The 26,568-nt window shown below is 38.5% G+C and overlaps 2 protein-coding genes across 9 annotated transcripts in view; one reads left to right on the forward strand and one right to left on the reverse strand.

Moving 5' to 3' along the window:
• The window catches only part of LOC110443594 (rotatin-like), a 56,110-nt gene extending 54,380 nt beyond the window's left edge, over positions 1-1,730 (forward strand). The window contains exon 46 of the mRNA XM_021487900.1: positions 1,092-1,730. Within this exon, the coding sequence (XP_021343575.1) occupies positions 1,092-1,232 (141 nt within the window). The 3' untranslated portion in view covers positions 1,233-1,730. The remainder of the gene's footprint in view (positions 1-1,091) is intronic.
• Positions 1,731-6,896: 5,166 nt separating this feature from the next.
• LOC110443604 (ankyrin repeat and KH domain-containing protein 1-like) overlaps positions 6,897-26,568 on the reverse strand; it is a 30,734-nt gene continuing 11,062 nt past the window's right edge. For all 8 annotated transcript variants that reach the window (XM_021487911.1, XM_021487931.1, XM_021487966.1 and 5 more), the window contains exons 3-8: positions 20,978-21,406; positions 19,788-19,866; positions 18,902-19,033; positions 17,113-17,251; positions 16,312-16,428; positions 6,897-12,873 (exon numbers count right to left, since the gene is read on the reverse strand). In XM_021487911.1, the coding sequence (XP_021343586.1) occupies positions 12,597-12,873; positions 16,312-16,428; positions 17,113-17,251; positions 18,902-19,033; positions 19,788-19,866; positions 20,978-21,406 (1,173 nt within the window). In that variant the 3' untranslated portion in view covers positions 6,897-12,596. The remainder of the gene's footprint in view (positions 12,874-16,311; positions 16,429-17,112; positions 17,252-18,901; positions 19,034-19,787; positions 19,867-20,977; positions 21,407-26,568) is intronic.

Here is a 26,568-nt window from a genome sequence, read left to right on the forward strand (position 1 = left end):
TTCCTCTCTGTCTGGCTGATCCATGTTGTGATCAGGGTGGATATCATGTCTGTGTCCGGCTGATTCATGTTGTGATCAGGGTGGGTATCATGTCTATGTCTGGCTGATCCATGTTATGATCAGGGTGGGTATCGTCTCTTTGTCTGGCTGATCCATGTTGTGATCAGGGTGGTAATCATCTCTCTGTCTGGCTGATCCATGTTATGATCAGGGTGGGTTTTGTCTATGTGTCTGGCTGATCCATGTTGCTTAAGGGAAATAGAGGATTTTTTCTCTCCTACTGTACAAGTGAATGGATTTAAACCAAATGCAGTCTGAGGTATGATTAGGGACAAAAGAATCAATTTTGTATAAACTGAGGTGTGTGGGCCCCCTTCTTTGGGGCAGATGGGTGGGGCCCATTAGGGGAAATAGAGGAAAACATCAAAGATCCTTCTCCTTCTGTACCCTTGAAGGGATTTTAACCAAACTACTTGTTCTAGAGAATCTTTGGGCAAAAGGAGCAGGGCCCAATAGGGGAAATAACGAAAAATATTTTCCCTTCTGTACAAATGAGGGGATTTAAACCAAATGTGACCTGAAGCATGCTTAGGGGGAAAATTCAATGTGTTTAATTTGTATAAAAAGGTGCATGTGAGGCCCAATAGGGAAAATAGAGGAAAATTGGGACCTAACATGGAAACTCATTTTCTTGGTGTCTTTCCCACCAAAACAGATTTATATGTAGTTCTTCTTGCAACTTTGTTTCTTATACTCCTTTGATAAACCTGTATGGTACTCAGCAGGTTTTAAATTGAAAAATAAAATACCAGGTGAGCTATCAAGGCCCCTGGGCCTCTTGTCTCTATTTCTATGAGCCTTCAGTATTTCAATGGTTAACAATAAAATCACATCTGTGCATCTATTTGCTTCTAGCTGCAACTCTCACTTCAGTATTTTGTTAACAATGAATTGTTACTGTATACCTGAAGGGTTTGACCTTCAGATGACCTCTAGAGTAAACCAGTGTCTAATAGATAACTCCTCTTTCTTAGGCCTTCAAATGACCTCTAAAGTAAACCAGTGTTTAATAGATAACTCTTCTTTCTTAGGCCAAAGTGATGATGAAGAATGCCAATGTGATCCCCAAACTCCAGGAAGTAATACACAACATCGACAACCACTACAGACGAGATATGTCAGAAAAGTGTCTAGAGAACCTACAGTCCGTGGTAGCTACTGTGTCTGAATAGTCAACTCGTGTCAACAATCGCTAGTGATGAGACTTGTCAGGAAAGTAAATAGAGGACCTACAGTCTGTGGTAGATACTGTGTCTGAATAGTCGACTCGTGTCAACAATCACTAGTGATGAGCCTTGTCAGGAAAGTGAATAGAGGACCTGTAGTCCGTGGTAGCTACTGTGTCTGAATAGTCGACTCGTGTCAACAATCACTAGTGACGAGACTTGTCAGGAAAGTGTCTAGAGAACCTACAGTCCGTGGTAGCTACTGTGTCTGAATAGTCGACTCGTGTCAACAATCACTAGTGAAGAGACTTGTCAGGAAAGTGAATAAAAGTCTCGTCACTAGAGGACCTACAGTCCGTGGTAGCTACTGTGTCTGAATAGTCCGACTCGTGTCAACAATCACTAGTGACGAGACTTGTCAGGAAAGTAAATAGAGGACCTACAGTCTGTGGTAGCTACTGTGTCTAAATAGTCGACTCGTGTCAACAATCACTAGTGAAGAGACTTGTCAGGAAAGTGAATAAAAGTCTCGTCACTAGAGGACCTACAGTCCGTGGTAGCTACTGTGGCTGAATAGGCCGACTCGTGTCAACAATCACGAGTGACGAGACTTGTCAGGAAAGTCAATAGAGGACCTACAGTCTGTGGCAGCTACTGTGTCTGAATAGTCGACTCCTGTCAACAATCACTAGTGACGAGCCTTGTCAGGAAAGTGAATAGAGGACCTACAGTCTGTGGTAGCTACTGTGTCTGAATAGTCGACTCATGTCAACAATCACTAGTGACGAGCCTTGTCAGGAAAGTGAATAGAGGACCTACAGTCCGTGGTAGCTACTGTGTCTGAATAGTCGACTCGTGTCAACAATCACTAGTGATGAGACTTGTCAGGAAAGTGTCTAGAGAACCTACAGTCTGTGGTAGCTACTGTGTCTGAATAGTCGACTCGTGTCAACAATCACTAGTGATGAGACTTGTCAGGAAAGTAAATAGAGGACCTACAGTCTGTGGTAGCTACTGTGTCTGAATAGTCGACTCGTGTCAACAATCACTAGTGACGAGCCTTGTCAGGAAAGTAAATAGAGGACCTACAGTCTGTGGTAGCTACTGTGTCTAAATAGTCGACTCGTGTCAACAATCACTAGTGAAGAGACTTGTCAGGAAAGTGAATAGAGGACCTACAGTCCGTGGTAGCTACTGTGTCTGAATAGTCGACTCGTGTCAACAATCACTAGTGACGAGACTTGTCCGAAATGTGGCTGCAGACCTACCATATGTGTTAGATGCTGAGGTTTAAGCGACCCACGATCCAATGATGGTGTAGTTAGTCTTGTGGTAGCAACCATGGACCTGTTTGTGGTAGCAACCATGGACCTGTTTGTGGTAGCAACATTTTCTGAATAGTCATTCTAGTGTGATGGCCAAGGTAGCTAGTGGCTGCTGTCACCAAGTAGTAGGCTTTGAAAGTTTGGTGGTCTGCTGTGGACCAAATTCTGTTGTTGACCTGTGGTTATGGCAGAGTAATAGACCTAAGCTTGGATTAACATTAGATATTAAAAGACTAGTGCTAGGATGTTTAAGCAAGCTTTAAAGCCTGGCACTGACTAGGCCATTTCTGTATTTGGAGAAGAGCCAAATCCATACTTTTGTTTATTATTGAAAATCATTTTTTTTCTCCCTCAGCCTTTTCCAGACAGACATAAACTGTGATAGACAATACATACATGTCTTGTATTTTCCAAACATTATTACTGCTATCATGCAATGATAAACCATATATCGGTGATAGGGCAATTTTCAAATCGAATAAGAAATTGACTCCGTGAAGCATTCCGTCCAAGTAGTGTTGGTACAGCTATATAATATATTGCTGATTTCATGTGCAGTATGTTGTAGCTGAAGTTTCCATAATGCCATATGTATTTTATATATTTGTACTCAAATCATGTTATTTATGATAGACCTGTTTTAGAATTGTACAGAAAATAAATTGCAGTATAATAATGAATATGCATTGTGTTTTACTTTATAGAATTATACGAGTACTTAAAAAGTGTGCGGAAAAAACAGTATATACTGAAATGATGTAGAAGATTTTGTCCGCTACGTAGCATAACAGTTATTTTGAATAAGTTATCAAAAGTGTTTTCAACCTACCAACATGTGATCTTAAAGATGGGTTAAGGTTCTTTATTTAAACAAACTTGCTAGACCTTCATCACAAGCTATAGACAGAATAATTACCTTATGATTCTGCTGAATATGATGATGGACAAAATGTTGATTCACAGCATAAGCTCAACAGCATTAGGTGTTAGATGTATGTATGGTATATGTCTAATAAAAAATCCTGTTGACATAAAAATGAGTGTAAATGAATTATTAAATTGACTTGAAACCATATGTAACAGACAGATACCAAAACACATTTGGAACAACGAAAAGGAAAGAAAAAAGTAGTATTGAAACTTCAGCGCCAAAAATAAATGAAGGCCCATAACTTTGTATGTATAGGAACGTGAGACCTGGGTTTGTATTCATGAAAGCGTTCTCATGCTCAAGCATGGATTCTGTGCTCAAACCAACCTCTTATTATTTGCTTAAATTTTGCGCCAAAGTCAGAAAGTCATGTTTAAATACTGAAAACAGTATTTCGCGTTATTATTTTATCACTTGAACATGAGCACATACAGAATCTGAATTTGAGCAGGAGAAAAAAAGAAGGGCCACACCCTCCGTTTATACAAACTTGGGGCTCCTTTGTCCAAAAATGCTCTAGAACAAATTTGGTAAAAATCCTTCAATTGGTTGAGAAGAAGGAGATTTTTAAAGATTTACCTATTTTCCCCTTACTTGGCCCCGCCCATCTGCCCCCAGGGGGACCATACCCTCTGTTGATACAAAACTGAGAACCCTTTGGCCAATGATGCTCCAGACCAAACTTGGTCAAAACCCCTTCATTGGTACAAAAGGAGAAGGATCTTTAATGTTTTCCTCTATTTCCCCTATAGGGCCCCAAAAAAGGGGGCCCACACTCCTCAGTTTATACAAAATTGATTCTTTTGTCCCTAAGCATGCTTCAGGATGCATTTGGTTTAAATCCCTTCACTTGTATAGTAGGAGAGAAAAAAATCCTCTATTTCCCCTATTGGGCCCGGCCCTTACCTTCGTTTATACAAACATGAGGCTCCTTTGTCCAAAGATGCTCTATAACAAATTTGGTCAAAATCCTTCTATTTTTTGAGAAGAGGATTTTTAAAGATTTACCTATTTTCCTCATATTTGGCCCCGCCCCTCTGTCCACAGGGGGACCATACCCTCCGTTTATACAAAACTGAGAACCCTTTAGCCACTGATGCTCCAGACCATATTTGGTCAAAATCCCTTGAGCCGTTAAGGACTAGTAGCGTTTTAAAGGAAAAAGTTGCCGGACGACGGACGCTGTGCCATGGCATAAGCTCACTTGACCCTTCGGGCCAGGTGAGCTAAAAATCATCAGTAATTATGTTTAATGACGCATTATGTATACTGCTGCAGTCACAGGATGGTAATAGATAGCTGGCAGCCTCTCACAATCATGTTCGATCTTGCTCCGAAGCCAGGTGGTGTGCAACATCAATGCTAGGTCCAGTCGCTACTACCTGTCGTCAGCTAGGTATCTCGGCATACACAATCAAGGTCACGAGGGATCAACAATAATACTGTAACTGTAAGGGTCGCACCATTGCACACAGACTGAAACATACTTCCTGCCCGTACTTGACGGTAAATATTCACACTGTCATAGATTTTATGGATTATTACCGTATGTTTGTTTTTCCATTATACAGGTAAATTGTTAGCACAAAAGGCCATATGGCTTATGCCCTGGTACAGAGTTTGTCTTACTTTTGAGCCCACCATCATGTGATGGTGGGCTATTCAAATCACCCTGCGTCCGTCGTCCGTCCTTAAACAATTCTTGTTATCGGTATTTCTCAAGAAGTACCGAAGGGATCTTTCTCAAATTTTATATGTAGGTTCCCCTTGGTCCTTGGCTGTGCAGGGCAGATAGGCCTCTTGGGTATTCAGGAGAAGTTGTTTTAAACATATTAGACCCCTGTGACCTTGAAAATGGATGAAGGTCATTCATTTAAACAAATTTGGTAGCCCTTTATCCCAGCATGCTACTGGCTAAATATCATCACCCTAGGCCTCTCGGTTATTAAGAAGAAGTTGTTTAAAGTAAAATATTGACGCCGGACGGACGGACAAATGAATGACCTTGAATTATATTCAAGGTCACAGCGGTCAAATATGTTAAAATATTTAAACAACTTCTTCTGAATAAACATCAGGCCTAGAATGTTGATAGCTGGTCAGTAGCATGCTGGGATCAAGGGCTACCAAGTTTGTTAAAGTGAATGACCTTGACTTATATTCAATGTTACAGGAGTCGAATTTGCTTATAATCTTTAAATGACTTCTCCTGAATAACCATGAGGCCCAGAATGTTGAATGTTGATATTTAGCAAGTAGCATGCTTGGATGAAGGGCTATCAAGCTTTGGAATTTGAATAACCTTGACCCACTTTCAAGGTCACATTTGGTCAAATATGTGTAAACATTTAAATGACCTGTCTTAATAAAAAAAAAAATCTTTTAACATGTTCTTTTGAATGACTTATAGCCATAAATACTGATATTTTTTTCTGTAGCTCTATTTTATATCACTTTACAGGTTACAAGTGTGAGATTTAGACTAGGTGAGCGATGCAGGCCCATTGGGCCTCTTGTTCAAATGAATTTATCTTGACCAACTTTCAATGTCACAGTATAAATGTGTTAAACCCTTTTAATGATTTATTCTGATAACCAAGTAGCTTTAAATTATTTTTACATGTAACTTTATGGTGGAAAATGTTATGAATGTTTGATCTGATTGAATGACCTAAATCAACCAACTTTGTAGGTCAGATAAAGTCATCCAGCAAAGATCCATAAGGTGTAAAGACATTTTTAAAAATTCCAACAATGACCAAAAATGTGTTATATTTAGCCTATTTAAATTCTACCTAGACCATCTTTGAAGGTCACAGAATGATGCTAAATGAATGACCGGTGAGCGACACTGGCCCATTGGGCCTCTTGTAAATGTAATTGTTACATTATTACAATGCCCAAGTCAGAAACCCAATGTATGAAACAACACATGAAGGACATGTGATGCTGATATCTGTATATACAATTTAGTAGTCGAGGGGACTGCCTGGTGGTTCTATAGATTTAACTCGGACCCGTATGACGCACTGTGATGTAATGCAGATCATGATACATTTCTTACAATAAGTATGACCATGTAATTTCCCTCTATAAGAATCAGCTCGATAGTTTCTTATCTAATTACTAATGAAATGTTGTCATCACCAACAGAGAACATCCTTTCTCGATGTCAATATATTTTAGAAGTTATATGATTTGTATGTTATACAACTCTCTCACCAAAATATGTTATTAGTTTTATGAGGACAAGTGCATTTCATCATTGATACAATGGATCAGTAGAGTAACAACAGTACTGTGTAGTGCTGAGACAGGTAACAAGGCTCATGATGTATTGACATCATGTCATGATTAACTGTCCCAGCCCTTATTGTTTACTGTATTATAGTAACAAGAAACACAGACACAATATCTATTAAATAACAGTTTTAATCATTATGTTAAATCATTAAAAAACAATACCGGTGAAAACAATGGACAGCTAGCACCATCAATAATCGTGTATGGTGCTGACTCCTAGTAACATGTGAACAGACAATCAGCAGTGATAACTATCAATAATGTAACAATAATCTACAGCGAAAATCTCAGTGAAACCAATACACTAAACTTAACACGTTTCTTAAGTGTGACAGCAGAATTATACATCCAGTTATACAATAAATAAAACATATGAAAGACATAAATTTAAAACCATTTACTGAACCCAATGTATGACCAGGTGGAAATGGACAGTGGTCAAGACAGTACACTTTCCGTGACGAGGTGGCGATAAGTTTGGGTTGAGGGGGAAGAATCAAAAGGTATTTCTGTTAAATGATTTGTATCTCTCATCTCCATTCAATGAAATAGAAATCAATGATGTTTTGAAAATAACTGACATTTCCAGAGATATGCCCGAGAAACAAGTTGATTAACTGAATGATGTTGACAGTTATAAATGTGCACAATAATTATAAACAGATCCAACCTCTAAGAAGTCTCTAAAATGTACCCCATCTAGTATGGCATACAGCTTACAGTAAAAACATTAACGAAACCGATCATATTCTAGGATATTTACATAGATTATCTGAAACACTACAATCTAAGCATAGAGTTAAGTAAATGGTCAGCATGCTAGATCAATATTATGCCCTTATAACTTCCCAGTACCAAAATAGACTGACAAACAACGTAGGACCGCATCGTTAGAAACCCAGATAATGTACCGATTGTGGCGTAACTCTGGTTTTCTTCTTAGACGCAAACTCATTATTAAAACCTATCGATAAAAAATGTATTTTCTAATCGTTACATCACACCCCAATTCCTTCAATGTGATCTAGTGACTCCAGCTGATTAGCAGCCGAACTCCATACACATATAACACAAAAAGTCGCCTTTACATTCACTAGGAGGCCGAGCTATTACAGGCGTTACTCTTTAATCTATGCATATGACTTCCACTTTGAACTGGAAATCGTCTCTTTGCTGATAACACTAGTAGATCGTGATACCTGCCCGTCACTTGATTGATGTTCTGACCATGTGTACAAGGCACTTCATCATTCTTCATGTTAAATACATACAATACATATATATAAACTCATTACTCCAATAACATTAAATATTAGGCAACGATAACCATAGGTAAATAAAACTAGGTAATATCGAAAGGTATGCAATCAGATAGTCGGGTGGCACAATGGATATCCCACCTACCTTTCACCGAGACGGCTGGGGTTTAATTCCCTATCACTTATAATCAGACATGAACAGATATTGGGTCACCTGCTCAACCACTTGGTTTTCACCAGGCACTTTGGTAACCTTCCACATTAAGACTCCTTATGTGGCATCCTGGCCAACAAGAGTGATTAATGTAAATTGGAAAAATTTGATTTAAAAAAAAGAAATGTTTGCAATTTACATACATTTATTATGATTTAAATCATTGTTATCATATCCATTTAAGTTGGGAGGATAACAAACATAATGTGTCTTTTCAACTAAATACTGGGTAAAGAGTTTGGCATTATGTCAAATTGAAAAAGATTAAAACATAATAGCTATAATTTGTTTACATATAATTTCTTGTGGTGCACCCAGGTTTGACTAGATATAGCAAGAGTGGGGCCACTACAGGAGGTGCTAACAAACAGGGTAGGGGGACCACCACATGAGGTGCTAACAAACATGGTAGGGGGCCCACCACAGGAGGTGCTAACAAACAGGTCAGGGGGGCCCACCACAGGAGGTGCTAACAAACAGGGTAGGGGGGCCCACCACAGGGGGTGCTAACAAACAGGGTAGGGGCTCACCACATGGGTGCTACCTGTGTATATCAGTAATAAGTACACAATAATATACAAAAAAAGCTATATACATCGGTTTTCAACAAATGTAAAATATCAAACATTAATGTACATACACAATATATGGAGTATCTTATAGTTAAATGTCAGTCTGGATTTTGCAAAATACAGATCAAAAGCAGATATTCTGTAATTCTTTAAAAAGCTTTGTTACCTGCGATACTATGGTTACTGTTAAACCAATAACTGTTTCTGATAATAATCAAATTCATTTCAATTCCCACTTTTTATGAGATTTTTTTATTTTTAGCAAAACATGTAGTAATACCTGCCAACTACAACTTAACAATGATATCCTAATAAATGGCTGGATACATCAATGAAAGGAGGCATGCCATTTAAACTAAATGTAAACTACTGTATGTATATTTCTACAAAACAAATCGTAACACAATGTACTCTAAATCAATGTGAAAACAGGATATATGTGTAGAACAATCAATGTCTCCATACAGGTTAACATAACTTAACATATAAAAGTTCAGGAAAACTCAAAAGAAATTGTTAAATGATTACATAAATTACATATTTTCATTTAATTCAAATGATTTACCTAGATAGTACTGTAAGAATAAATTGAAGTGTGTTGTGAGGAGTCCAGTAGAAGGAAATGTTTTGTAAAGTGAAGAATTGAGTAGAAGGAAGATCCTTGAGGAAGGAATTATGAAGTGGATTCTCAAGGAGAGACGAAGGGCAAGAGAGAAGCCATCCAAACATCAATATAACATAGACGTCGCAGAACCAGCTGCTACTACTACCACCAGCACAGACATGTTCATATCAGAATACAATCTGTACAACACAAAACATTTGGAAAAGTCACGGGGGGGGGGGAAGAAAAATACTGTAACTGATGTACGACAAAAAATAAAGGTACTCTAAAAAGTATCTGTCATTAGACAAAGCATAAACAATATCTCATAAAAACACATAATGGTCCTGGTCTGGCTTTTGTCAATGAATCTTTTAAATCACTCATGACAGAAAACTTTCTGTTAGAGAAAACAATCAAACATATAGACCTTCACAATTATAAACTTCACAAAGTAATAAAAATCTTGGCCAAACACTAAAAACTTGTTTTTCTCACCAGAACTTTACATTCCACCTCAAAGTAACTACAAAATAAAATGAAGATCAAGTTAAAAAGTTGTTTAGAGTCTAGAAGGTGTGATTCTTTGTCCGTAAAATTAAATTCCTTTAAAACTTTTCTTTCAATGAATAAATACATTAGATTTTTAAAATCTTTTTGAAGCTTTTATGAAAACAGTTTCAGCTCTTTTCCAACAAAATCATGCCAAACCTTATTTTCCATGATGTAAAATATATATCAACAGAGATGATTGAGAATTCTGATATTTAATATTAGTAATCTTGAGATTAAGTAAAAGGTAGTATACCCACTAACCAGTATCACATATACATGTATAATACTGGTTAAGTGTACTACCAAGTACTACATGTACAATGCACATATACCGTTTACTGGTAAATTTTTGCTGCAGTTGAATGTTGCCTTTTTCGACCTTCGTAACGAGAACAAACCACAGTAAACAACTTACATACATAGTAATTAAAAGTGAAGGTGAATTTAAAACTGATCGAATATGGACTTTACCAGCGAAGGGCAAAAGTTTGACTGAGCGAAAATGTCCTGGTATACATTATTCCTAGTTACTAGTATGAAAAAATGTAGTATAATGACAGAAACACCGGTACTAAAATGACTATGTTATTCTCTCCATTCATAAATCAAGCACCGGTGAATTACAATAAAAAAAAAACATAAAAAAATCAGATTCAAAGAACAGTTCATGACAGTTGAGTGGCTAGACTTATACATATACGCCAGCATAATTCTATCTTATTGCACTGAATTCTTCACGTAGCAGTAAACGCAGCTAACTCTACAGATTTTAAAATCCCTGAAATAATCGCGACACCTGTTAGGTGCAACTCCTTGTTCCAGACTCAGCATCAGTGTGTAGTAACTGTTCGTACCAGACTGTCGACAACATCAGTGTGTATTAACTGTTTGTACCAGACTGTCAACAACATCACAGTCTGCCTTTTGATTGAAAATATGAGCAAAATTCAAAAATCTTTCATAAATTATACACCACGACTTCATATGTACACAGCTCCACCACTACAAGTACTAACGAAGCACACGTCCACCTATGAAAGACAAAAGGCTTTCAGCAATACCAATCTATTGTTCTGTCATCCACACAATTGTACCCGTAACAATCCCATGGGGAGAGCAGTAAATACAGGTCCGCCATTCAAGAACTATAAAGACATTTACATTAATCTTCACTATAAAAACTTGTTAATGAAAGTGAATATGAAAAAGACATACTGATTAAAATAAAATTGCTGCACACTCCTAAATGGTGATTTAATAACTAACAAGGCTCTACTTGACCAGTAGCTTAAAATCAATATGTTCTAATGCAAAACACATCTGTTCATTGATGGTAAATGGGTTTTTTCCTGCATTCAATTAAAAATGAAATAATTTGGATATTAATCCGAATGGTGATCACCTGATGTCCTACAGTTTTGATGTTGCTAAATGACTTGCAAACACACAGATGTAATAGTCCTTGACAACGGCTGGTAGTGGTAATAATATAGTCCTTGACAACGGCTGGTAGTGGTAATCCTATGGCTAGGCACAGAACCTTATTCTCCGTACATGTCACCCAGACAGATATAGTCCTTGACAACGGCTGGTAGTGGTAATCCTATGGCTAGGCACAGAACCTTATTCTCCGTACATGTCACCCAGACAGATATAGTCCTTGACAACGGCTGGTAGTGGTAATCCTATGGCTAGGCACAGAACCTTATTCTCCGTACATGTCACCCAGACAGATATAGTCCTTGACAACGGCTGGTAGTGGTAATCCTATGGCTAGGCACAGAACCTTATTCTCCGTACATGTCACCCAGACAGATATAGTCCTTGACAACGGCTGGTAGTGGTAATCCTTTGGATAGGCACAGAACCTTATTCTCCGTACATGTCACCCAGACAGATATAGTCCTTGACAACGGCTGGTAGTGGCAATCCTTTGGATAGGCACAGAACCTTATTCTCCGTACATGTCACCCAGTCAGATATAGTCCTTGACAACGGCTGGTAGTGGTAATCCTTTGGATAGGCACAGAACCTTATTCTCCGTACATGTCACCCAGTCAGATATAGTCCTTGACAACGGCTGGTAGTGGTAATCCTTTGGATAGGCACAGAACCTTATTCTCCGTACATGTCACCCAGTCAGATATAGTCCTTGACAACGGCTGGTAGTGGTAATCCTTTGGATAGGCACAGAACCTTATTCTCCGTACATGTCACCCAGTCAGATATAGTCCTTGACAACGGCTGGTAGTGGTAATCCTTTGGATAGGCACAGAACCTTATTCTCCGTACATGTCACCCAGACAGATATAGTCCTTGACAACGGCTGGTAGTGGTAATCCTATGGCTAGGCACAGAACCTTATTCTCCGTACATGTCACCCAGACAGATATAGTCCTTGACAACGGCTGGTAGTGGTAATCCTATGGCTAGGCACAGAACCTTATTCTCCGTACATGTCACCCAGACAGATATAGTCCTTGACAACGGCTGGTAGTGGTAATCCTATGGCTAGGCACAGAACCTTATTCTCCGTACATGTCACCCAGACAGATATAGTCCTTGACAACGGCTGGTAGTGGTAATCCTATGGCTAGGCACAGAACCTTATTCTCCGTACATGTCACCCAGACAGATATAGTCCTTGACAACGGCTGGTAGTGGCAGTCCTTTGGATAGGCACAGTACTTTATTCCCTAGACATCGGCGCACTCGAATACGACATAAGGCTTTGAGAGAGCGAGGTTTCTTGTGGTACTCATCGAGCCACTTAGCGGCGACAGGATTGCAGACATACTTTGGGTGAAGCTTAGGCACTGTCAGGACCCCAGGGATGGTCTGTATCCCCGACATAAACAGCATCTCCAACAGGTGTTTGTTGTTACTGTGGAGGAGAGACTCAATATTATACACATCTTTACACAGACGTTAACTTGTACATAGACTTAAACTTGTACACAGACTTAAACCTGTACACAGACTTTAACCTGTACACAGACTTAAACTTGTACACAGACTTAAACCTGTACACAGACTTCAACCTGTACACAGACTTAAACCTGTACAAAGATGTTAACTTGTACATAGACTTAAACTTGTACACAGACTTAAACCTGTACACAGATGTTAACCTGTACATAGACTTAAACCTGTACACAGACTTAAACCTGTACACAGATGTTAACTTGTACATAGACTTAAATTTGTACACAGCCTTAAACCTGTACACAGACTTAAACCTGTACACAGACTTAAAACTGTACATAGACTAAAACCTGTACACAGACTTAAACCTATACACAGACTTAAACCTGTACACAGACTTAAACCTGTACACATACTTAAACCTGTACACAGACTTAAACCTATACACAGACTTAAACCTGTACACAGACTTAAACCTGTACACATACTTAAACCTGTACACAGACTTAAACTTGTACACATACTTAAACAAAGAAATATTTTGTTTTCTATAGTACTATTATAACATATTGGTAAATCATTAACTATAAGCTATAATATAATATAATAAGTGCAAACAGACAAAATTATACATTCATTGCTTTAATTCATTCATTGAAATCACAGCTATAGCTATAATTAATATAAATACAAGTATGTTGCTACTGTAATGAATAAGTACAAAAAGAATTGTGAGTCTTTATAAATTTACCTACTCTGATAATGAAAATAATGAGTGAATGAATGAGCCTGTGTGATAATTGGTTTTTGTTATTTTAATCTGATGAAAATTTATATAATATATATAAAACAATGTATACCTAATAAGAATGAAGTAGGATGATGTATAGAACAATGTATGCAGGTAATAAGATGAAAAATGATGTAGTGATATGTAAAACAATGTATGCTTTATTACAAGATGAAAAATGATGTATTGATATGTAAAACAATGTATGCTGGTTATAGGATGAAGAATGATGTAGTGATATGTAAAACAATGTATGCTGGTTATATAAGATGAAGATGAAGAATGATGCAGTGATATGTAAAACAATGTATGCTTGTTATAAGATGAAGAATGATGTAGTGATATGTAAAACAATGTATACTGGTTATAAGATGTATATAAAAATATGCAAGTTATTGAAATAAAACATTTTGAAAGAAAAAACTATAAGCTTAATATCTTATATCTGAAGTGGGTTTTTTTTAATATTGCTCTAAAAGCCAACAAAGGACTTTGGACTTCTGTTCATTTTGTCAAAAAGAATATTTGTTCAAAATCTCATCAAGGTTGAGTGTAAAACATTGATATCAGCACCAAAAATGTGCTATATATATATATAATGCTTAAATAATGAAGTTGATAGGTCTGGTGTTATATATATAAATGTCTAAAGTTTTGTATTGTCTGTGGTTTGAAGAAGTCAGTAGTGTATGCAGTGTACTCACCAGAACATCTCTGTGACCCCAGGGTAGTGTACTCACCAGAACATCTCTGTGACCCCGTGGTAGTGTACTTACCAGAACATCTCTGTGACCCCGGGGTAGTGTACTTACCAGAACATCTCTGTGACCCTGTGGTAGTGTACTCACCAGAACATCTCTGTGACCCCGTGGTAGTGTACTCACCAGAACATCTCTGTGACCCCGGGGTAGTGTACTTACCAGAACATCTATGTGACCCCGGGGTAGTGTACTTACCAGAACATCTATGTGACCCCATGGTAGTGTACTTACCAGAACATCTCTGTGACCCTGGGGTAGTGTACTTACCAGACCATCTCTGTGACCCGAGGTAGTGTACTTACCAGAACATCTCTGTGACCCTGGGGTAGTGTACTTACCAGAACATCTCTGTGGCCCTGTGGTAGTGTACTCACCAGAACATCTCTGTGACCCCGGGGTGGTGTACTTACCAGAACATCTCTGTGACCCCGTGGTAATGTACTTACCAGAACATCTCTGTGACCCCGTGGTAGGGTACTTACCAGAACATCTCTGTGACCCCGTGGTAATGTACTTACCAGAACATCTCTGTGACCCCGTGGTAGTGTGCTTACCAGAACATCTCTGTGACCCTGTGGTAGTGTACTTACCAGACCATCTCTGTGACCCGTGGTAGTGTACTTCCCGAACATCTCTGTGACCCCGGGGTAGTGTACTTCCCAGAACATCTCTGTGACCCGTGGTAGTGTACTCACCAGAACATCTCTGTGACCCCGTGGTAGTGTGCTTACCAGAACATCTCTGTGACCCCGGGGTAGTGTACTTCCCAGAACATCTCTGTGACCCTGGGGTAGTGTACTTACCAGACCATCTCTGTGACCCGTGGTAGTGTACTTCCCGAACATCTCTGTGACCCCGGGGTAGTGTACTTACCAGACCATCTCTGTGACCCGTGGTAGTGTACTTCCCGAACATCTCTGTGACCCCGGGGTAGTGTACTTCCCAGAACATCTCTGTGACCCGTGGTAGTGTACTCACCAGAACATCTCTGTGACCCCGTGGTTGTGTACTCACCAGAACATCTCTGTGACCCGTGGTAGTATACTTACCAGAACATCTCTGTGACCCCGGGGAAGTGTACTTACCAGAACATCTCTGTGACCCTGTTGTAGTGTACTCACCAGAACATCTCTGTGACCCTGTGGTAGTGTACTCACCGGAACATCTCTGTGACCCCGTGGTAGTGTACTCATCAGAACATCTCTGTGACCCCGGGGTAGTGTACTTACCAGAACATCTATGTGACCCCGGGGTAGTGTACTTACCAGAACATCTCTGTGACCCCATGGTAGTGTACTTACCAGAACATCTCTGTGACCCCAGGGTAGTGTACTTACCAGAACATCTCTGTGACCCCGGGGTAGTGTACTTACCAGAACATCTCTGTGACCCCGGGGAAGTGTACTTACCAGAACATCTCTGTGACCCCGTGGGAGTGTACTTACCAGACCATCTCTGTGACCCGCGGTAGTGTACTTACCAGCACATCTCTGTGACCCCAGGGTAGTGTACTTACCAGAACATCCATCTCTGTGACCCCGTGGTAGTGTACTTACCAGACCATCTCTGTGACCCGTGGGAGTGTACTTACCAGAACATCTCTGTGACCCCGGGGAAGTGTACTTACCAGAACATCTCTGTGACCCCGTGGTAGTGTACTCATCAGAACATCTCTGTGACCCCGGGGTAGTGTACTTGCCAGAACATCTCTGTGACCCCATGGTAGTGTACTTACCAGAACATCCCTGTGACCCCAGGGTAGTGTACTTACCAGAACATCCATCTCTGTGACCCCGTGGTAGTGTACTTACCAGACCATCTCTGTGACCCGTGGTAGTGTACTTACCAGAACATCTCTGTGACCCTAGGGTAATGTAACAGGACAAGGTTGGCACAGCCTCTCAGTAAAACCTCCACTGTCTCTTTGTGGCCTTTCTCAAACACTGTCGCTATTATCTTCAGACTGTGGGATCAAATGTCATTCAACATGAATTCTTTTACATCTGACATGATTAAAAACTTGTATCTAAATTGAACCAGATGCATGGAGAATAAAATAGCTTGCTAAACTTGAAGTATTTAGATTGTATTACATAGGTGGCCTGCATCGCTAACCTGGTATTAATCTCACACTTACAACCTTAAAAGTGAGCTTAAATAAAGCTACAGACAAAAATAATTATCTATGTCTCCAAGTCATTCAAAAGGACCTGTTAACCCCTGGCATTTGACCTTGAATATGGGCAAAGGTCAATCATATGAACAAACGTGGTAGCTGTTCATCCCAGCATGTTACTGGCCAAATATCATCACCCTAAGCCTCTTGATTATTCAGATGAAGTTGTTTAAAGTAAAAAGCTGATGCCAAACGATCGGACAGATAGACGATGGACGCCGCGTCATGTTATAAGCTCACTTAGCCCTTTGAGCTAGGTGAGCTAGAAACCAGTTTGGAAAAGAGAGGTCTTTATTTTGACCCCTAGATATATCAGTTACAAACACGAATGACTGTTTTGACATTAGGAAATTGTTATTGGCATCAAAAAGCACTTTTTTTCATGAACATATTTCGCAAACAGTTCTTCATGAATATGGATTGAAGGCCTGATGGGCCTGCCGATAGAAAACTTTACTGCTGTTACTGTACCTGTTACTCCCATGTGGTTTACTGAGAATGTCTTCTCCTCTACACAGGAAGTACTCCACAACATCCGCATGGTTCATCTCCATGGCAACCTGAAGGGCAGTCTGGCCGTGCTGCATCCTTAGCCTCATGTCAGCACCACCTGTCATCAAAAACTGACACTGTTCATCTCCTCTCCATCAGGCGAACATTGAAGATGTTTTGATTTGAGATGAAATTTTTATATATGTATTACTTAAAACCGGTACTCTAATTAACATCAGAGCATGAGCCAATTGAAATATTTTCCAATTCTGAAAGATTTCTTAAGTCAGCAATAAGCTTTGTTTTTTTCTTCCGAAGGTCAATTGCAAGATATCAAGATATTTTACACAAAAAAAACATTAATAAAAAATTTAACGATAGGTTTGGTATAGATAGATTTTTGTTTACACATTCTTTTCATCTGTATTGTAATTGCTTATATTTTTTAAAAAAAAGGAGACTCCTTGTGAACAAAATGTTAAAATGACTGATATGAAAATAAGTGTAAATGGGTGACTTCACTTTAAATATTGAGAGTAAAAATTATTAGGTTTGATAGAACATGTTAAAACCATGAGGGGGGTCAGGAACAAAACAAAAGTACCGTAATACTACATAGTGGGTAGTTCCCAGAGCCGTGTGTGACTGAGTAATACTACATAGTGGTTAGTCCCCAGAGCCGTGTGTGACTGACACTTGCTGGTTATGCAGCCTCAGTCACTGGAAATCAAACAAAACACCACTGTGTCATCACACAGCCTTATCACATGGTACCGTAGTAATAGAAGCTTACCCATTAGTTACTGAACCAGTTAAGTCTAGTTTTGTGTAAAATCTCCCATGTATTTCTCATCAAGGCTTAATACGCCTGTCTATGTTTTTACAGGAACAGATTTATCAGAAACAAATCCTGATAAAAATAAATTTTCTAATATAAATGACATGATTTGGTTGTTTTTTTTACAGTAAATCTATGCAAATTTGTGGGGAAAATGTAATGAAATAATCAATTCCCAAAAGTACGGCAACCCCAAACAATATTTTCAAATCTTGTTCACATCACTTTTGGTTTAGAATAATCTTCTTAAAGATAAACATGTAGTTTTTACACAAATACCAATGTTTATTTATGAAACATATGGAAAATCTTTATAAGAATAACTTCATTATTTCATTTGCAAATTCAAATGTTTGTTTGAATTTTGATTCAAGTAATACTGTATACAGGGAAAATTTTGCTGTAATTTAACTTTTCGCTTTTCCGCCATCCCCAATAAAGGAGAATTGATTATGACCGTGAATGTTAGTATGAAACATACAACATATAGTCATTACATGTTTACAGGGTGAAATTTACACGGGCCAACATGGATTTTATAGACAAACGGCAAATAATTGACAGGGCAAAAGTTTCCCAGTATACAGTAGGTCAGAAAGAATCAAAGCAAATATCCTAAAACCCAATGATAAAGGTTGTTGGAGTAATTCTAGGAATCCACTACATTGTTGGTAGTAAAGTAAAGTAAAATGATTCACAAACATAAAAGCTTTCGAACTTTCATTTCTGATCAAGTAGAGAATGTTTTTGTAGAGATTATCGCCGTATCAGTATTACAGTCTGTATGTGTAGGTTGTCTTACCCAGAATTAGGAGGATGACACAGTTCAGGTGACCATACATAGACGCAATGTGGAGAGGACTGACGCCATACATGTCTGTCTTATTGACATCAGTATTACAGTCTGTAAGTGTAGGGAGGTTGTCTTACCCAGAATTAGGAGGATGACACAGTTCAGGTGACCATACATAGACGCAATGTGGAGAGGACTGACGCCATACATGTCTGTCTTATTGACATCACATTCCTCATTGACAAGGAACTCCACAATGTCCGAGTGACCTACAAATAAAATGGTCCAGTTTAAGTTCCATAATTTCCTAAATATCATTGTACTACCATACTCTGAAGAAACATGCTCTAAGAAAAGTACAACCAATGTGTAGCAAGACCATGCTTTGTAATTTGTACCAAAAAGTTAGGATCTAATTACAACCGAGGTAACACTGAGCAAAGCTCAAGAGATACCCTGCTCTGGATACAATCTCCTTCAGTATTCAGCAGAGTGGAAAATATACTTCATAGTGACATAGTTATGGTGTGAAAGAAACCTTCACACCAAGTTGTAACAGGGCACTAAGTATGGGAAGCCTGTATAAAAACATCATGAAGAAACTATGGCCTGAAAAACAATTTCATTTGAGGCCAATCCGATTAAAATCCTATCCTACTTTCTCTACGTATCACGTTAGGTAGAGAATGCAGATAGGACTTTAATCAGATTGATTTGAGGCTCAGTGGAGTGTAAAAAAAGTATCCATATCCTAGTTGTAGCGTGTTTAGCATCCTCACCCCAATGTAACAGCATTATATGAAGATTTGAACCTTCATGAAAATATAGCGGAATTATGACATGCATTGGGGATAACTAGAAAAGTACATACTACCTTTTTAGTTTGAGTCATAAATAGGTTCAATAATTTGATCCTTTAGTTTATATCATCTTTATGATACTTAATATTGCATAAGAGAGTTATAGAAACAGATGATAGACAGAGTTTATGATAAGGTTGTGAAGCAGTGATCCTGTACCTACCTCTAAATGTAGCCTCATATAACGGGGTGACGTCATACTTGATAGTGATGTTCTTGTTACAGCCTGCTTTGATCAGCATCTGTGGGTCAAAGAAAATCATAAATACTTGTAAAAGCCTGAATTCCCACACTGCACTTTAATTGATGAGAATTAAAATGCAAATGTTTCATGAGAATTTTAAAGTTCATGCCAAACCGCAAAAGACATTTTGACTAATATGTGTAGTAAAGCTATTTAGAACAACCCTTAAAATTACTTAAAATCGGTTCTAGAATGATGTTTTAGATATAACACATGACCAGGTGCAGGGTTTTCATTAACAAGAGGCCCATGGGCCTTAACGGTCATCTGAGTCCTACAGTATTTATTTTTGTTGTTGAAATATGTACCAATTTGAGTAAAAAACAGTTAAGTATAACGTTAACTTAAGTTAGTCAGGACCACGAGCTGATCATTCCTAGACCGAGTTTCAGTTAAATTGGCCCAATAGAACTTGTTTTTAAGTTTGAACTAGTTATTTCAAAAAAAGTGGCCGTGGCAGCCAAATTGTATTTCTGATCAACCCGAAAAAAAACCCCACTTTGTCAGGACCATTAGTTGATAATTCCTACAAAGTTTCAGTTCAATCAGCCCAGTAGAACTAGACTTTAAGTTTGAAATGTTTTTTCAAAATGGCGGCCATACCGGCCATATTTGAATTCTGATCAACCCGAAAAATAATAACACTTTGTCAGGACCATTAGTCGATCATTCCTACCAAATTTCAGTTCAATTGGCCCAGCAGAACTTGACTTTAAGTTTGAAATAGTTTTTAAAAATGGCGGCCGTGGTGGCCATATTGGATTTCTGATCAACCCGAAAAATAACAACACTTGGTCAGGGAGATGTCAGTAACCTTCCCATGAAATATTAATGAAATCCTTTTGCAAGTATTTCAGCTGAAGTTGAAAATGTAAAATGTTAACGCACGACGGGCGACAACGGACGAAGACGGATAGCAATAGGTCACTTGAGCTAAAGCTCAGGTGACCTAAAAACAGGCACCAGGCCATTTAAATATGTTTTTCTCCGGTGGCCTGTTTTGGAAGAAGTTTCTTAAAAGCCTGTATGTGTATGGAAATAATTGAAATATCTCCAGTTAGCTTTTTAAGAAAGAAAATATCCTTGTAAATATTTCTTTTACACCATACCTGTACAACTGATAGCAATTTGAGTCTGGCTGCAAGGAAGAGTGGTGCATGGTCCTGACTTCCAAGGTTAACATCACAGCCTGCCTGAATTAGTCGCTGAACCATGGGTGGATTCCGTGCCTTGATGGCAGCGTAAAGCGGTGTAATGTGTATGTTGTCTGTGAGCTGTACATCTGCACCGCAGTCTAACAGGAAGTCCACCACGTCCATGTGACCATGCTCCACCGCCACCAGGAGTGGCGTTTGTCGGACATGTTGGTTGGTTTGGTTGATGTAGGCCCCAGATTCCAGGAGGAGACTACATATGTCTAAGTGACCTGCTCTGGCAGCACATATCAGTGGGGTGTCCCCGTTATCATTTAGAGTTTCTAACACAGACACATAATTCAGACGATCACTCACTCTCTGCTTCCTTTTATTATTCTGTTCCTGGAAAATAAAAACATAAATGGTTAAGTTTTATGTACTTTAAGACACTGTAAGTGTTAGGCAGCATTTTATATAGAGGTAATTAATGTGTGCATGCTGTGTGTGTGTGAGAGTGTGTGTATGAGTGTGTGAGGGGGGGGGGGGAGATGTATTGCCCTCCTATACTTGAATCTATGACCATCGAAATGGGTCGTGATCAAAATTACTTAAACAAATTAGCTGATAACATGTTATTTTACATCACATGCCAAAACATGTTTCAATATGTTTCTTTCTCTGCAATAAGACATTTATTAATGACATATATATAAGAGATTGAAGGGCCTATGTAAATATATGTACTGTGTATATTTGATGGGGTCAGTGTAAGGGATGGGGTCAGTGTAAGGGATTGGGTCAGTGTAAGGGATGGGGCCAGTGTAAGGGATGGGGTCAGTGTAAGGGATGGAGTCAGTGTAAGGGATGGGGTCAGTGTAAGGGATGGGGTCAGTGTAAGGGACACCTATTGCTTTCTTCATTCATCTTTCACAAAATATGCTAATTAGAAGTATTAAAACTAAATACTGGGTCAGATGACCATCAAAATATTCAGGTGCCAAGTATGTTGTCTCCATAATACACTACAAAAATGTGACTCTAGGCATTAGGATGTTGCACAGTAATACCAATTGTAGTTTGACCTGTGACCTAGAAATTGGGTCAAGGTCATTTATTTTTATCAGTTATAGTAAAAACTGGTGAGTTATAGGTGAGACTATAATAGGGATGTTAGTAAATTACCTTTACAATTGTTATCAATTTTAAACATTAAGAAAAAACTTCATTATGTTGGAACCATGCAATGTAAATGTTGCAGTAATAACCTATTTTTAGAACACAAACATCCTGGGTATTCTCATAAACATACAACAGTGCCGGTATGGACCACTGCCAGGGCTATTTCAGATTTCAAGATGTTCAGATTAGGTGCAATAATGCAAGAGAAAAGATCATAAAATGCATGTTCAAACAAACCAGACTAACATGCATTTATGCATACAGCTGAAATGCTTATATACAGTATTTACTGAAAGAAGTACAATATCTGTAAGCAGTTAATTCACTATTCATCAATTCCATGCATACAACATTGTAATCTGTTGGTTTATCTGTTTAACTATGGTAATACATTATTTCTGTTGGGTCTTAGGTTTAATTTACACAATATTTCTGTTTAAGGTTACGTTCCAGAGAAAATAAAAAAAATCCAAATTACTGTTTCACAGGTTTTAGTGTAGACATGTCAATGCCATACAATGTGATGTTTGTTCCAACAATATACCAGTATTCATAATGCCCCGTTCACACATTCACAGATCGGATCGCCGGATCCAGTATGGATGGAAACTCACAGACGAGCCCGGAATAGTCTATATCCGTGGTCCGCTACAGATGCACCATGGTTTGAGTACAGATAGGGGCCTAGTTGACAACAGGGAGTGATACGGATTGCTACGATTCAGTATGGAATGACACATGTCACTGTGTATGCACTGCAGATTAACAACGGTTTGTTACAATTTTAGTATGGGTTATCACGAAGAAGAACGGTCTGGCACGGAATAGTACAAACTCCCACGGAGCGCCACAGTGAGCAAACCGTATACAAATTCCTGCTCTCGCTTGTTCATTCCACAACTTAATTTTAGTTATAGTACGGGTTAGTACAAGTACATAGTTCACAGTAACTAATCGTACCAATCCTTGTCGACTTGAGGTCGGGGATGTACTACGAATAAGTATGGATAATTATGGTATATATCGGACTACAACGGATTAGTATGTGCTACTACAGATCAATAAGGATGTAATACGGTTGCCTGATCCGTGGTGAATTTTTGAACATGCTCAAAAATTGCCAGGGATATACAAGTACTACGACGATTGACCCAGGATACAATACAGACAGCAACAGACCACTACAGATTGCCACGAATGATGCCACGATCCAATAATGTGTGACCGGGACATTAGATATATATTTTACAATTAGACAAACTATTATTATTAGCATTATGTTCCAGAACAAGAGGCCCAAGAGGGCCTGTATCGCTCACCTGAATATTTAAGCAGTCATAGCAAAATATTCTCATTAAATATTATATTGCACTAAAAATATTTCCCTCGCAAACTTTGTTGGCTCCATCTGTTGAAACTACCAGCAAAGTATTATTATAAGATTCTATGCTTTTTGATTCTTCTTCAGAAGTTCCTGACATATTTTTCCCTGTGATCTTGTAAGTAGGTCAATGTCATTTTCCTTCTCAAATTGGTTAGCTCTATTCCAAAAAGCTACCAGCCAAATCTTATGAATCCATTCCTTTTAGTTCTCAAGAACAAATCCATTAAAATGTTGTTGACCTCTGTGACCTCTAAAGTAGGTTGAGGTCATTTTCATTTGCAAACTTTGGTGAGCTCTATCCCGGGAAGTCACCAGCCAAATATTATAATTTTATGCCTTTTAATTCTTCAGAAGAAGCTGTTTGAACTGTTTGACATATTTGAACGCTGTGACCTTGAAAGTAGGTCAAGGTCATTTTCATTCGCAAACTTTGTTTGGCTCTTTCCCAGGAAGCCACCTGCCAAATATTAAGATTTTATAACTACCAGTTCTTCAGAAGAAGTCGTTTAAAGTGTTTGACATATCTGCCTCATGTGACCTTAAAAGAAGGTCAAGGTCATTTTCATTCTCAAACTTTGTTCGGCTCTTTCCTAGGAAGCTACAAGCCAAATATAGAGATTATATACCTTTCAGTTCTTCAGAAGAAGTCGTTTGAAGTGTCTGACACATTTGACTCCTGTGACCTTGAAAGAAGGTCAAGGTCATTTTCATTCTCAAACTTTGTCGGGCTCTATCCAAGGAAGCCATCAATCAAAAATAAAGATTCTATACCTTTCAGTTCTTCAGAAGAAGTCATTTGAAGCTTTTGACATATATGACCCCTGTGACCTTGAAAGTAGGTCAAACTAGTTTTCATTCTCAAACTTTGTTGGGCTCTATCCCAGGAAGCCACCAGCCAAATATAAAGATTATATACCTTTCAGTTCTTCAGAAGAAGTCGTTTGAAGTGTTTGACACATTTGACCCCTGTGACCTTGAAAGAAGGTCAAGGTAATTTTCATTCTCAAACTTTGTTGGGCTCCATCCAAGGAAGCCATCAGCCAAATATGAAGATTCTATACCTTTTAATTCTTCAGAAGAAGTCGTTTGAAGTTTTTGACATATTTGACCCCTGTGACCTTGAAAACAGGTCAAGGTCATTTTCGTTCTCAAACTTTGTAGGGCTCCTACCAACGAAGCTTTCAGCCAAATATCATGACTCTAGGCCTGTCCGTTCTTCAGAAGAAGTTGTTTAAAGGAAAAGTTGACGGACGAGGACGGACGGACAGACGGACGACGGACGGACGACGGACGCCGCGCCACGGCATAAGCTCACTTGGCACTTCGTGCCAGGTGAGCTAACAACAATGGCGGACATCTCTTGTTCGGATAATTTCCCAGATGGGCGTCCAACCGAGAAGAACCCGATACCAAGCATCGAAATGGGTGTGTTACTGTAATTGTGTTTTTTTCTCATGTTAAGCGTTCAAAGTTTTCAGGACAAAAGACAAAAACGAAACCAAACAACTGTCACTCAACATCTATCGTGAGTACACAGAATCGAGAATCTGATCGAGAATTTGTTACAGATAGGCTTATATTTTGAGAGAGAAAAATAATATGTTCTCCCAATAATTGTTATACCACCACTAGGGGTGGTAATTTTACTGAGAATTGATTTAAACTTCTAAAACGTGTTGTATTAATATGAACACTTCAGTTTTGGTTCAAATAACTATAACAAATTACATGTAGGTCCCTGTGTACCAGGCGGGCTATGATGCATGCGCCTATTTCAAATAACTGTGCATGCTGTCAGAGTCTGTTGTACTGGCATTATTATGTATATATGTATGAAGAATAAAGACAAAATAACAAACAATATTATATAGATTTGGCATCAGTCAAAGTCAAGCTTCAACTATCTTTAATGGTTGGTTGCCAGTTATTAGTTGTAAGCTTCATCCTAGACTGTGCAGAAACTTTCATACAGAGACCAAAACATTTCAAGACATGGGGTGAAACATACAGTCATTATAAATCACACAATACAGTGAAGTACTTGATAGGTATTGCTCCCCATGGTCAAATTATGTTCATTTCTAAAGGCTTTGATGGAAGAGCTAGTGACAAGTTTATAGTAGAAAAGTCTGGTTTTCTGCAATTCCTGTTACCTGGAGATGAAGTAATGGCTGACAGAGGTTTTACAATTAATGACTTATTATTTCCACTTAGAGTTAAACTGAATATGCCTGCATTTACCAAAGGAAAATTACAATTGCCTGAGACAGCAGTCACAGAAACAAGGCGTATTGCACATGTAAGAATTCATGTGGAATGAGCTATTAGAAGGCTGAAAGTGTTTAATTTATTTAGCAATATTGTGCCTGTAACTTCTTTATAAAAGCTTGATGATATTCTGATTGTGTGCTCTGCACTACTAAATCTAGGGCCTGGATTAATAAAGGATGTCCGAGATGAATTAGATGACAGTGCTGATGAGTAACATTTGAAATAAAGTTTAAGGTCCTTGAATCTGTTCTGTCTGTTGAGATATAAACACAAAATATCCAGCTTTACATGCTTTTAGGTTTTCAATTGTTAAATTATATTACAAAATATTTGAAATACAAGTTTTAACTAAAAGAGATTTTCAGAACAGATTTTAACTTAACAGAAGTTTAAACCCAACAGAATGTACTACAGATTATTTATGGATGAAAAAGTCCTAAAGTGCTCAATCAAAACGTGAATTTCACACCCTAGGATCATCTGTTCCTTCCTGGGGAGGAGTAAAATTGACTACCCTGTATATTATTTCATTTTTCCCCCTGACAATTATCAATATCACAACAACAAACAAAAATTGTATCACAACTCATGCAGGTGACCTTTAAGGGCCATGGGCTATATTGTAACACATAATTTTTCAATCCTCATTTGTTGCCTATACTTTTGTACACCCCTTATGTAAAGTTAATGCAGATCCTACCCATTTGGTGGGCAGATACTTTTTGTGTTC

This window comes from Mizuhopecten yessoensis, unplaced genomic scaffold, assembly GCF_002113885.1.
Source record: "Mizuhopecten yessoensis strain PY_sf001 unplaced genomic scaffold, ASM211388v2 scaffold1961, whole genome shotgun sequence".
In the NCBI taxonomy this organism is placed as follows: Eukaryota; Metazoa; Mollusca; class Bivalvia; order Pectinida; family Pectinidae; genus Mizuhopecten; species Mizuhopecten yessoensis.